This window comes from Boleophthalmus pectinirostris, unplaced genomic scaffold (genome assembly GCF_026225935.1).
Source record: "Boleophthalmus pectinirostris isolate CB_2022bp ecotype Guang Dong unplaced genomic scaffold, ASM2622593v1 HiC_scaffold_15, whole genome shotgun sequence".
Taxonomy (NCBI): Eukaryota; Metazoa; Chordata; class Actinopteri; order Gobiiformes; family Gobiidae; genus Boleophthalmus; species Boleophthalmus pectinirostris.
The window spans coordinates 7,721,976-7,734,732 of record NW_026571070.1 but is presented as its reverse complement, the minus strand read 5'-3'; the positions used below and the strand labels follow the sequence as shown (position 1 = coordinate 7,734,732).

The 12,757-nt window shown below is 40.6% G+C and overlaps 1 protein-coding gene across 1 annotated transcript in view; it reads right to left on the bottom strand.

Annotated features, from left to right (window-relative positions):
* Window positions 1-5,952: 5,952 nt before the first annotated feature.
* LOC110156593 (cadherin-18) overlaps window positions 5,953-12,757 on the bottom strand; it is a 354,498-nt gene continuing 347,693 nt past the window's right edge. The window contains exon 11 of the mRNA XM_020920794.2: window positions 5,953-6,464. Within this exon, the coding sequence (XP_020776453.1) occupies window positions 5,953-6,464 (512 nt within the window). The remainder of the gene's footprint in view (window positions 6,465-12,757) is intronic.

Below are 12,757 nucleotides of genomic sequence, written 5' to 3'. Positions count from 1 at the left end.
GGAAAAGTTTTGATATTTTGTTAGTGAAAAAGAGTGGGAACCCTGAGCTTAGACCCTTAATTTTTTGGCGAAACTTTTTATGATAACTTCAGCAGCTCCAGGTCTTCAGGCCACAGGAAATCATTACATTTTGAAAACTTTTTGTGACTACATTTCAGTGCTAATCTTGTGCTCGCTGTAGCTTTAGCTTATCTCGCTCTGACCTGTTGGAAAAGGCTAGGACGGCCAGTATACAGTAGAGATGCACTCGGAATTACAATGCGGTCCTCTTTGCAGCCGGCGCCTCCTAGTTTGTTATGGAGAAGTGGGGATGACAGTGTTTTTGCTGGACTTTCGCCATCCAAGCGGCGTAATGGGCCGATGCAGGCTATAGCAGGACCCCACCAGCCTAATGAAGCGTGGAGCTGACCAAGTGAAAAACCAGGACACAACTCCAGACTCCCAAGGTTGATTTGTTTCCTCCGAGCGCTAAACGTTTTCAATTATCTCCGCCGGGGCTTAAGTGCGGTGGAATTCTCGGTCCCTGTGTTTACCAAACTGGAGATGGGAATCGTAAAGGGTTAGAGTAAACAGTAGGCTTTTGTAATTCATTATTATTGCTTTGTAGTAGTGTGGGTAAAACTAAATGGTGTCTGAAAAGTACTACAAGAAATGCAGTGTTACTCATGTCCATGTAACCGAGTACTACACACTTCTGGACTTTAAACTTCTGCTTGTCTCGCTTGCGTTAAAACTTTCCCTTCAATTGCCAGTAATGTTTTCCTCCTCAAAAAAATACATTGTGTTTTGTTTCATTTACACATGTTTAACACACAAACCCTGCAGAGTTCTTCTCTTAAACACTTTGTTCCACCTTGTGATGTCATGTGGTAATAAGTGAAGCATTCTACTGTTTTTCCTCTCCACACACATTCAGTAGAATCATTTGAATAAATTCAGCACTGGAATTGCCAATCTTTGCTGAACAAAAGGTAAATGATAGCCAGTGGCGGGGCGCTAGGCGAACTTGAGTTTGGGGCCCTCACTATAATGCAGTTTTTTTGTTTTGTTTTTGTTTTTAAATATGTTTATTGTCTGTTTTTCCCCATTGTTCTTGAGACATGTACATCTTTATGTATTTGAATTATGGTGGATTGGAAACTTGTCTTATTAGTTAGGTAGTCAACTAAATATCCAGAACTGAGAGTAGTTTTATTTTTTTGCTACTACAATTACATTTTTGTTTACATCCGTTACATATGATTTTTTTTTTTTTTTCTTATGATTATAGTTTAAAAGTAAACTACTCTCGTTTAATGCCATATTGAGAGAAAATCAAATTCACATAGTTTTTTTTTTTTTTTTTTTTTTTTTTTTTTTTTGAGGAGGTAACAACATGTTAATGTTGTAAATACATAGTTTTGTGTAATGTAAGACCTTTAAGTGTCCCACTGTATGGCATTAACTTATGAATTGCATTATAAGTATTAAAAAAATAAAAATAAAATCAATTCTGACAGTGGACTGGCATCACAATTAGAAATTCGTTTAATGCCACACTGTGAAGCATTCCGGGTAAAGCTTCTTGCCCTTGATCTCCCATCCCCATGGAGACCAGCAGGTGTCAGGCCCTGCACCAGAAAAATCCAGTTTAAGTTTGCGTGGGCAAATGGAGGCAGCTGCACGAGCACTGAAGAGTGAAGCAGGTTTCACCAGGCTACAGCTGCCAGCGTCAGTGTTGGTTAGCAGTGTGGTTTAGATGAAGTTTGAGGGCTAAACTCATCAAATATGTGTTATTTATAAACTAAACTTTTGGTGAGAAAACTTTTTGAAAAGGAGGTTTGCATTAAAATATTTTGAGCGTTTTGTATGTACAGCAAATTAAGTGTATTGGCCATGTTAAATAGTTAATAGAGCTTAAGCTGAAGTTAAATGGAGCTAATAATGGACTTTCAGTAAACCATCTTTAAATTGGGCATTTATTTCGGTCTCATTAAAGTGCTCATATTACACTATTTCTGATCCCTGTTATAATGTTTCATCATCACAAACAGATCTGGAGTTGTGTTTTGTTTCATTCACATGTTTAACACACAAACCCTGCATATTTAAGCTCTGGAACAGAAGACACTCTGTTCCAACTTGTGATGTCATTTGGTAGAACAGGAAGTGCTCCACTGTGTTTTTAAACTCTATACACGTTCACTAGAATCATTTGGATGATTTCAGCATTGGAACTGCCAATGTCTGCATTAGGGGTTTTCAAATTGGGTGAATGTGAGCCTCCCCTTAGAGTAGGTAAAGACAGCCAAGCACCCCAGACCAGGACTAAACCAGGTCTAATCCAGGTCTAAACCAGGACGAAACCAAGATGAAACCAGGATGAAACCAGGACGAAACCAGGCCTAGACCAGACAAAACCAGGACTACTCCAGAACTAGACCAGGACTAAACCAGGACTAAACCAGGACTAAACCAGGACTAGACCAGGACTAGACCAGGACGAAACCAGGTCTAAACCAGGACTAAACCAGATCTAAACCAGGACAAATCCAGGACTAAACCAGAACTACACCAGGACTGAACCAGGACTAAACCAGGACTGAACCAGGACTAAACCAGGACTAAACCAGGTCTAAACCAGGTCTAAACCAGGACAAAACCAGGACTAAACCAGGGCTAGACCAGGGCTAGACCAGAACCAAACGAAAAGTCGGGCGCTCCCTGCACTTGGCTTGGCTTGCACCGGTCCTTTCGCCTGTGGTCACCAGACGGTCTACGTGGGCGCACCTCTGGGCCTGTCCCGGCACTCAGTCTTAGTTTATTTCTGGTTTAGTCCCAGTTTAGTCCTGGTTTAGGTTGTTGCCCCTCCCTAGTGGCTTTTTGGATAAGGTGGACCAGAGCATTTTGAGCTTTGGCGATGTAGACGAACTAAAAATAAAGAGTTACTCAAACATGTGTGAATGAAACAAAACAGAACTTTGGGCATGTTTTTGATGAGGCAACAACAATATAACATGGCTTAAAGCTCACAAGAGTCAATTTGGCGTAATATAGGACCTTTAATCACATTTTAAGTGAGTTGACAAATATTTATCTAGTTTATTTCAATTTTTTTTTTTCCATTGGTTTTACTCATTTAAGCAGGCAATCATTATAACTTATCCTGCAGCTACACAGACATTAGAATAGTGTCTTTAATTACAATCCCTCCACTGCCTCTCACTCTCCACTTTTCCACAGTCTCTGAAATAAAAGCACTTTCGCCTCTGTACTTTCCCTATTGATTTTCATGGGAACACATTTTCAAACTCATGAATTTTAGATGTTTGGTGAGCCTGCCTCGCGCTCATTTCGATCCTAATGGTGTGTTTGGGTTGGGTGTATTTTGCCTAAAGTTATACTGTTTTAGCATACGCGGCCATCGCTCAAAGTGAGATTTCCCCCAAGGGCCCGTTGCTAAATTACAATATGTGAGGGTGACTTTTACATTCAGAGGAGAAGGCTCGAGTGTTGTCACAATGTTGGAATTTCAAACAATTCGATAACAAAATAAAAGGGTGAGACTTGATACTGACTTTAACACAAAATAACTGTTAAAGATCCTGCAGTATATTATACAAAACTGACTCTTGTGAGCTTTTAGCCATCTTATAATGTTGTTAACTCCACAAAAACAAACCTGGAACTGGACCTGGACTACAACTATTACTATTACTTTTACCTTCAGTTCAGCAGAGATTGGTAATTCTAGGACTTGAATGATTCTAGTGAAGATGCATGGAGTTTAAAAACACAGTGGAGCACTTACTTATCAAAGTGAGAGAAGAACACATGTGTGAATGAAACAAAACACAACTCCACTCCACTTTTTGATGAGAAAACATTATAACAGATCAGAAAATAGCGTAATATGGGCTCATTAATGAGTTTACCTAAAACTAAAGCTGCTATAATACTAAAATTTTAAAGTTGACTTTGATACTGGAAACCCCAGTGATAGTACAAATCATAATTTTTCAGACAATATATATAATAATAGTAGTTTCCCTCATAATACCATGTGATCTGATACTACATTGTTTCCCAAAGACTGGGTCGTGACTCTCAGGTGGGTTGTAAAGATCTGCATGTAGATCTGCAATATACGGTTCTACAGGTAATTTTGTTCCATTATTGCTGCTTCAATTGAATGCTGAAAAGAAAAAGAAATGGGCTACATTTAATGTTCAAATAGGCGTCTTATGGATCCTTTTATTGATGGTTCAATTACTGTTTTTCATTGTTTAAAACTTGAGTAATACTAATTGTTCAGAGAGACACGATCAGTGTCTCAGTCAACAATAAAATATCCTCATTAATGTTCAATAATGGTCAAGTTCATCTTAATTTTGTGATTTACGAATAATGTCTATTGACTCGGGTTGCGAAGGTTTGTGACTTTTACATGGGTCTCCAGCAAGTAAAGTTTGGGAAACACTGAGGTATAAGGTGATACTAAAACATTTCAAGAAAGGCCCAATTATTTTGAGATACAAGGTTGAGTCCACAAGAACAAGACTGTAGAACTTCGTGGAAACCATCTGACCTCGCAGCATTAGGATTCGTTCGCTCGACGGTAGGCGGGTACTTTTTTAATTTAACCAATCGCTGCTATTTGATCGTGACATATGTAATATGCCAAATCCTGTAGGAAGAAGGGCAATAACGTCTTTCTACTTGATCAAATTCACCATTCTCTTTGTTCCAGCTTTAAATCCTCGATCTCGGGAATTGTTGCTAACACAGAATGTATGTATGTCTTTGTCTACATCCATCTCGACGCTTTGTTTACTGTTGTTATTTGTTACTGTGATGTTCCACAAAAGGGATCCAGACAGGCGCTTGAATTTGACATCATGGCTTCACAGATCTTCGCTGAGTGGTGGTGCGCGGTCTACATCTTCCGAGGTTCTTGCAAACCGTCTAGTGTATTCTGATTCCTGACCTTAGTCACTGGAAAGAAATTAAATTGAGCGGAGGCACTAGGTGGTACTAACCTGGCTAACGGGCTGCACGTAGGTCTGCAATATACAGTTCTACAGACTATTTTGTTCCAGTATTGCTGGTTCATTTGTGACCTTTAAACTGTGGGTCCCCAAAAAATAAGGTTTGGGAAACACTATGATAGTAGATAGAAGTGCAATTCAAACAATTCAAGAAAGGCCCAATTATGTTGAGATACGAAATTGGGTCCACAAGAATGAGACAAAACTTTAAGATTTTAACATAATTCCTATACATTTCATGGCTCAGTTTCCGATTTTGGCCTCACAATTTTGTTATTTATTTCATTTCATAGTTTTGATTCCATTCTAGTTTTGCTTTTTGGAACTGTAAGAGATGTAACTCACCAACACATTAATCTTTTTTTGTAAACACTTGGAAAAAAGATATATATTTTTTTCTTGTGTGCATGATCTTGTGGCAATTTTGTCTCTTAGGGTTAGGGTCTGTGTATGTTTTTTGTTTGTTTGTTTTTTATTCATTTTGATACTACAGTAACAAAGCGATCCATCCATACAGCTATCATTTGTATTGATATAGTGCATGGTGTATATGTAGTGTATATGATGAGCCCATTGGAGAATACTGCCCCTGGTGGTGATCCTAACTACAGGCAGTAAATCCGGAGCTGACGGAAAAACACAAAAGCACAATTTCGCACATATCCACCCATATGGATTTCAGGACTTTATTGAGCAATAAAAAATATACACCAAGGAAAATATCGTTTTCCTTATATCTCCCGTAGTGTTGCTCTTCTTTCAAAATCTGATCCAGTACTTTCCACCGACGCCCCAAAACCCCAAATGAAAAATTAAAAAATAAAAATGCTTTCAGTTTGACAGTAAATTGTTTTTTTTTCATCCAAGCAGTTCAGTTGCAGTAACGTCCACTGCAAATTCCCAGATATACGAAAATTGTGTACTCTTAGTTTGAGGTCGTCACATCTGAGTCTGCGTCTCCGTAGATTTCCGCCAATTTCTGAAACTCAGGCCCCCAGTCGTCCAGGTAATTGTAATCCTGTTCCGACTGCGTTCCGAAAGAGTCTAGCGGACTTATCGTACCTGCCGGAGATCCTTGACCTTCGAAAGCGTAAGTTTGGAGCGAATCGTACGGCGGACCGCTCGTATCCAAGTCCGCCTCCACGAGTTTGTGTCGGATAAATTCGTGGACGTCTTCCTGGTCCACGGAGGGGCTGGCGGAGCTGTGGCGTGCCGGAGCAGTGCTTTGCGGTCTGGCGTCTGGCCGTACGTCTCTCCTGAATTTGAGTTCCTCCGCGGCGGCCGGGTTGCGAAGGGCGATGATGTCGAAGGCTTCCGTGTCCTCCTCGCCGCCGCCCTCGTCGTCGTAGGTCACCACGTTTTCTCGGATGTCCTCCTCGGAGATGATCAGAGGTTCTTTCTTACTCCGTCTCAGAGTGATGAAGAGGACCACGATGGCTGCAACACACAAAATGGAGAATGATTACAAATTAAGGATGTAACTAACCGAAATATTGTGATATCGTATTGTCAAAAGTCTCTCGAATTACAAGTTCCTTTGCTTCAATGCATGGTTCTATAGTAGCAACAGCTAATAAAAATAGAGAACTACATATCCCATGATTCATTTAAGTGCAGACCACATGAAGAAATATGTTTTTTACTTGAATTCTTGGGTTCATGACAGTAAAAATTCACACCAAAATCTTGTCAGGGTATTTTAAAAGTAAAAAAAAAGTGTCCCATCTACAATTATATAAGCCTTTTCAAAATATCTCAAAAAATATACCGTGAGATGCATGTCATGATATTTTTTTTTTTCTAATTTTGGCTTTGTTTTGTGGGATAACACCTGTGCTTAAAATATAAATCAGTTTTACAATAAAAGGCTTATATTACGCTATTTTTCTGATCTATGTTGTAATGTTTAATCTTTATTACTACAGTTAAAACTCTAAAGTTAAAAAATGCTCTCTTCCACCTTGTGATGTCATGGAGTAATACAGGAAGTGCTTCATTCTGTTTTTAAACACCATACACCTTCACTCGAATCAAATGGATGATTTCAGCCCTGGGACTGTCAATCTCTAGCCTTATTCATCAGCCGGTTTCACTTCGTAGAAACCGTCTGACCTCACAGCATTAGGATTCGTTCGCTTGACGGTAGGCAGGTACTTTTTTTTTATTTAACCAATCGCTGCTATTTGGTCGTGACGTATGTAATGCGCTGCCAACGGGGCTAACTGGTATATTAAGTTTTTCCAAAATCCCATATGAAGAAGGGCAATAACGTCTTTCCCCTTGATAAAATTCACCAAACATTCTCTTTGTTCCGGCTTTAAATCCTCGATCTCGAGAATCATTGCCAACACAGAATCTATGGCTCTTTGCTGATTGGCTCGTGCCCGAACTCACATATCCAGGGTTCTTGCAAACTGTTTAGTGTATTCTGATTCCTGATCTAGTCACTAGAGAGAAATGAAATTGAGCGGAGGCACTAGGTGGCGGCAGCCTGACTAGGTGCCGTGAAGCCAGTCAAACTCAAGCAACTTCCTGGGTCCCTTTTGTGGTGCAGTACAACAGTAAACAAAGCGGTCGAGATGGATGTAGACGAAGACAGACATTCTGTGTTGGCAACGATTCCCGAGATCGAGGATTTAAAGCCGGAACAACGAGAAGGTTTGGTGAATTTTATCAAGGAGAAAGACGTTATTGCCCTTCTTCCTACGGGATTTGGGAAAAGCTTAAAAGACCAGTTATCCCTGTTAGCGGCGCATTACATATGTCACGACCAAATAGCAGCGATTGGTTAAATTAAAAAAAGTACCTGTCTACCGTCGAGTGAACAAATCTTAATGCTGCGAGGTCAGACGGTTTCCACGAAGTGAAACGGGCTGATAAATCAGGCTAGTCAATCTCTACTGACCAAAGATAAAAGGTAGCTGTTAACTTGAAAACTACCACTAAATGACATCACAAGGTGGAACAGAGCATTTTGACCTTTGGAGATGTACAAAGACTAATAATAAAGAGTTATTCAAATGTGTCAAAGAAACAAAACACAACTCCAGGTCTGTTTTTGAGGGCATAACAGCATTCTAACATGGCTTAAAGCTTTAGTTTCACTTTCCAAATGAAGGGGATCAAAATGTCAAACCGTGTTCAAGGCTCAAAAGTTTAAAATATATCTCCAAATACACCCTGTATAAATCTGGATTTGATTCGTGACAGAGACGATGTTGAACTCTGTGCCAGTTTTTGGAGAGTTCGTGTAATTAATGTGAGACTAACCATGAACCATGATGAGACATTTGCATTTTTTAACTAAAAATTCTGCCACAGAATCTGAACCTTCCAGCAGCAAAGATTCAAATATCAGTGTATTTATATATCTAATACTACTACTGCTACTCATACTACGACTACTACTATAACTACAACTACAACAACTGCTAGTGATGCTGATGCTACTACTATTACTACTACTACTACTATTACTACTACTACTACTACCTACTCCTTTCTTACAACTGCTACTACTGCAACTATAACAACAACTCCTACTACAGATACTACTACTACTACTACTACTACTACCTCTTATCTGACAACTGCTGCTACTACCACTACTACTACTATTACTACTACTACTCCTACTACTACTACTACTACTACTGCTACTACAACTACTACTGCTAGTACTACTACTCCTACTACTCCTAATACTACTACTATTACTACTACTATTACTCCTACTAGTACTCCTACTACTACTCATACTACTACTACTGCTACTATTACTACTACTCCTACTCCTACTCCCACTACCAGTACTTCTGCTATAATACAAAATTTTGATATCTGAATCTGAATTTCTTCCAGAGTAATCTGAGCCTCTTGGTGGCACAAGGTGGACTACTTCTAGTACTATAACCACTTCTACTACTTTTCCTCCAGAATACACACAGTACACTTCCAGTACACACAGTATTATAGATAGTCTGTTTGCATTCTTTGGTCCAATATGGCGTCTTGATTTCTCCGCCTGCATCACGGTGTCTTGAGCACTTTTGAGAGAGTCCAGATTGGGCTGTTGACAGATGGTAATTTTATGGGGAGTTTCTTTGTAACAGAAAACAGAAGCAACAGGATCTGCTGTACCCATCCAATGTGACTAATGTTTAATGAGTTGTACTTGTACCATCATCACGTACCACTACACAAATATGGACTTGGCACTGTGTACTTTTACAGGCTTTCCATATTATGTCAAATAGCGGCATCCAAGTGTGAAACTGCTGTGTGTATTTGAGTTACAGTACTTTTAGTAATAGTGGCAACAGTAGTAGGAGTAATAGTAGTAGATGTAGTAATAATAGTAGTTGTAGTAGTTATAGTAGCGGTAATAATAGTAGTAGCTGTAACAGCAGTAGTAGTACTAGCACTATTAGTACTAGTAGCAGCAGTGGTAGCAATAGCAGTAGTAGTAGGAACAGTAATAATAGCAGTAGTAGTAATAGTAGTAGTAGCTAGTAGTAGTAGTAGTAGTAGTAGCAGTAGTAGTAGTAGTAGTAGTAGTAGTAGTCGTCGAAGTTGTCATCATGGTAGGTGCAGAGGCAGTAGTGAAGTTGTACACATCATACTTTAGTATCACCATTAGTAGTACTAGGTAGTAGTAGTAGTAGTAGTAGTAGTAGTAGTAGTGGTAGTAGTGGTGGTAGTAGAAGTAGTAGTAGCTGTTGTTGTAGTATTAGTAATGGTAGTACTAGTATTAGTTGTGGTAGTAGTGGTACTTGCAATAGTATACAATCTTAACTGTCAGCTGGAGCTCAGGTCATAGCTCAGGTCATATTAAAGCTGTGTTTGTTTCCATAGTAACGTGTATAAGCACTACCATCAGCTGGAACTCAGGTCATACCTCAGGTCATATTAAAAGCGTGCCTGTTTTCATAGTAACATGTATAAGAACTACCGTCAGCTGGAGCTCAGGTCATAGCTCAGGTCATACCTAATGTCATAGCTCAGGTCACATTAAATCTGTGGTTGATTTCCATAGCAATGTGTATAAGGACTACTGTCAGCTGGAGCTCAGGTCATAGCTCAGTGTTAGTAAAAAAAACGAAAAAAAAAAAAAAAAAAAAAACTTTGGTTGTAGCTTTTGGGAATTTAAACTGTTTAGAAAAAAATGTCAAAGGAGAATTGATAATTATAGCATCTGTAAATCTGAGCGCTTTTACCACAGCCACATCAAATTACCAATACTTTTACACAACACTACAAAAAAAACAACACAGCAGCTCCACTGAACATCACTGACAGCACACACACGCTAACGACTCCGCCGCTCCACAATAGCACTGCCATGTTTTATGCTAATGCGCTTCCCGTTGTGAATCGGGGGCTGTTTGTTAAACCAGAGGGTGAGACGCTCGGACACGTCACACTCCGTAAACACCAGCGCCGTAAAAATCAGTGGAGCTAAGTGCACATCCACACATGTTCTCCGCCGAGACGCTAAAGCTAACAGAGCGTGTCACAGCGCTACATTGCTAATACGCATTATGACCCGAGCTGCTGACGACGGTAACTCACAGAAGCCCCGCCACGTCGCAATATGTTAATACAATAAGTTAACCCCCTGTGAAGAGCGCCGGATTGATTTCAGTCGATCACGTGTTATATAAGAGCCCTCGCTACGGGGAGAGCCGCGCTGATGGTTGAGTCACTCGGCTTTATCCGACAAACTAATGATATAGCGAATGGTTGTAATGTTATCCTTTTCAGATGGATTGTATCGTATAAATGCAGCTTGAATAATGGTGTGTAATGTTTTTAGGACCACAGCAAGGCAACAAATAGAAGTGTAGCTGTCAAAAATCCCTGTATCATTCGTTCATTCGTTTTTCAATATGAAACCAAAAAAATAAGAAAACGGAAAAAAAAAAAAAAGATTTTCTTCATTATTTGTCTCCAAAAACAAAAGGAAAAAATGGGTAACAATTCGTCCCGGGACTGAGACCAGGACTTGGATTGGGACCAGACAAGGATTGACCGGGTGGACCGGGGACTGAGACTGGGACTGAGACCAGGATCAGATCAGAACTGAGACCATGATTGATACCGTAACAGGACCAGGACTGAGACCAGGACCAGATCAGAACTGAGACCGGGACTGAGACCAGGATCAGATCAGAACTGAGACCATGATTGATACCCAGAACAGGACCAGGACTGAGACTTGGACTGAGACCAGGACCAGACCGGAACTGAGACCGGGACTGAGACCAGGATCAGATCAGAACTGAGACCATGATTGATACCCAGAACAGGACCAGGACTGAGACTTGGACTGAGACCAGGACCAGACCGGGACTGAGACCAGGATCAGATCAGAACTGAGACCATGATTGATACCCAGAACAGGACCAGGACTGAGACTTGGACTGAGACCAGGACCAGACCGGAACTGAGACCAAGACTGAGACCAGGATCAGACCCGAACTGAGACCACGATTGATACCCAGAACAGGACCAGGACTGAGACCGGGACTGAGACCGGGACCAGACCAGGACCAGACAAGGACTGAAAACGGTTTAGTCCTGGATTAAACCTGTTTTAGTGATTCAGTCCTGGTTCAGTCTGTATGTGGCGCAAAAAGTCCAGCATCGCAGTCACAGAAATCATGGAAACAGGAAACGGCCGTTATCCGTTTTTTCCATTATTCGTTTAAACACAAAATCGAAAACTAAAAAAAAAAACGAATCGTTATCTGTTTTTTCATTTTGGTTTTGGAGACAAATAATGAAGAAAGTAGTTATGATTTTCTTATTTTTGTTTTATATTGAAAAACAAATGAACGAATGATACACAGATTGTCAGACAAGTTTATTTCAGTCCAAGACAGAACATACTTAGAGCTACATGCTGCATTTTAATAATTCAGGAAAATGTCCTTTGCCCCATGCAGAGTTATTAAAGCAGCTGTATCTGTATGATATCATGAATGCATTTTGGTTGACAGTTTATTGGAAGTACCAAGTAACAACTACTCTGCCAGGCCTCCTCCAGAATTCCCTCAGTGAGCAGCAGAAGCTGTACTAACACTGCCTCATGTCAGAGTCCTCCACGGGTCCATTTCTGAAGACCCGCCCACACCTGCGCAGTACAGCACCGCACCCGCCTGCTCCTGCCCAGACCCCTTATCATTTCACCCATTACTCGTCCGTGCCCGTGAAAAATCAAACACAAATTAAAAGCATTCTAACTGAAGTAGCCACTAGAATACGAACTGAAAACTTACAACTTCAAGAATTACAATCACAAAATGAAATGAAACGGTTATGCTTTCTCTTCACTTTTCCTTCATGACGAATACAAATTCACACACGCGTCTCAACTGTCAAAAACACGTCGCCACTTCACAGGCATGACTAACCCAGGACTGATTCCAGGACTGTACCAGGACTAAACCAGAACTGAACCAGGACTCACTGTCGGGACAGGTCCGGAGGTGCGCCCGCGTAGTCCGTCGAGTGACCACAGGCAAACGCACCGGAGCAGAGCTATGCGCTGCACGGAGGTAAGTGCTGCACTTTGCGGACACGGGCTCGGGCTTCTCCCTCTCTCTTTAGTCCAAGATTAGTCCTGGTGTAGTCCTGGTTTAGAACTGGTTTAAGACTGACCCGCCCATGTGTAATCACTACCCGCTCGCATACCTGCCTGTAAAATTCCAGAACGTTAAAACCCACCC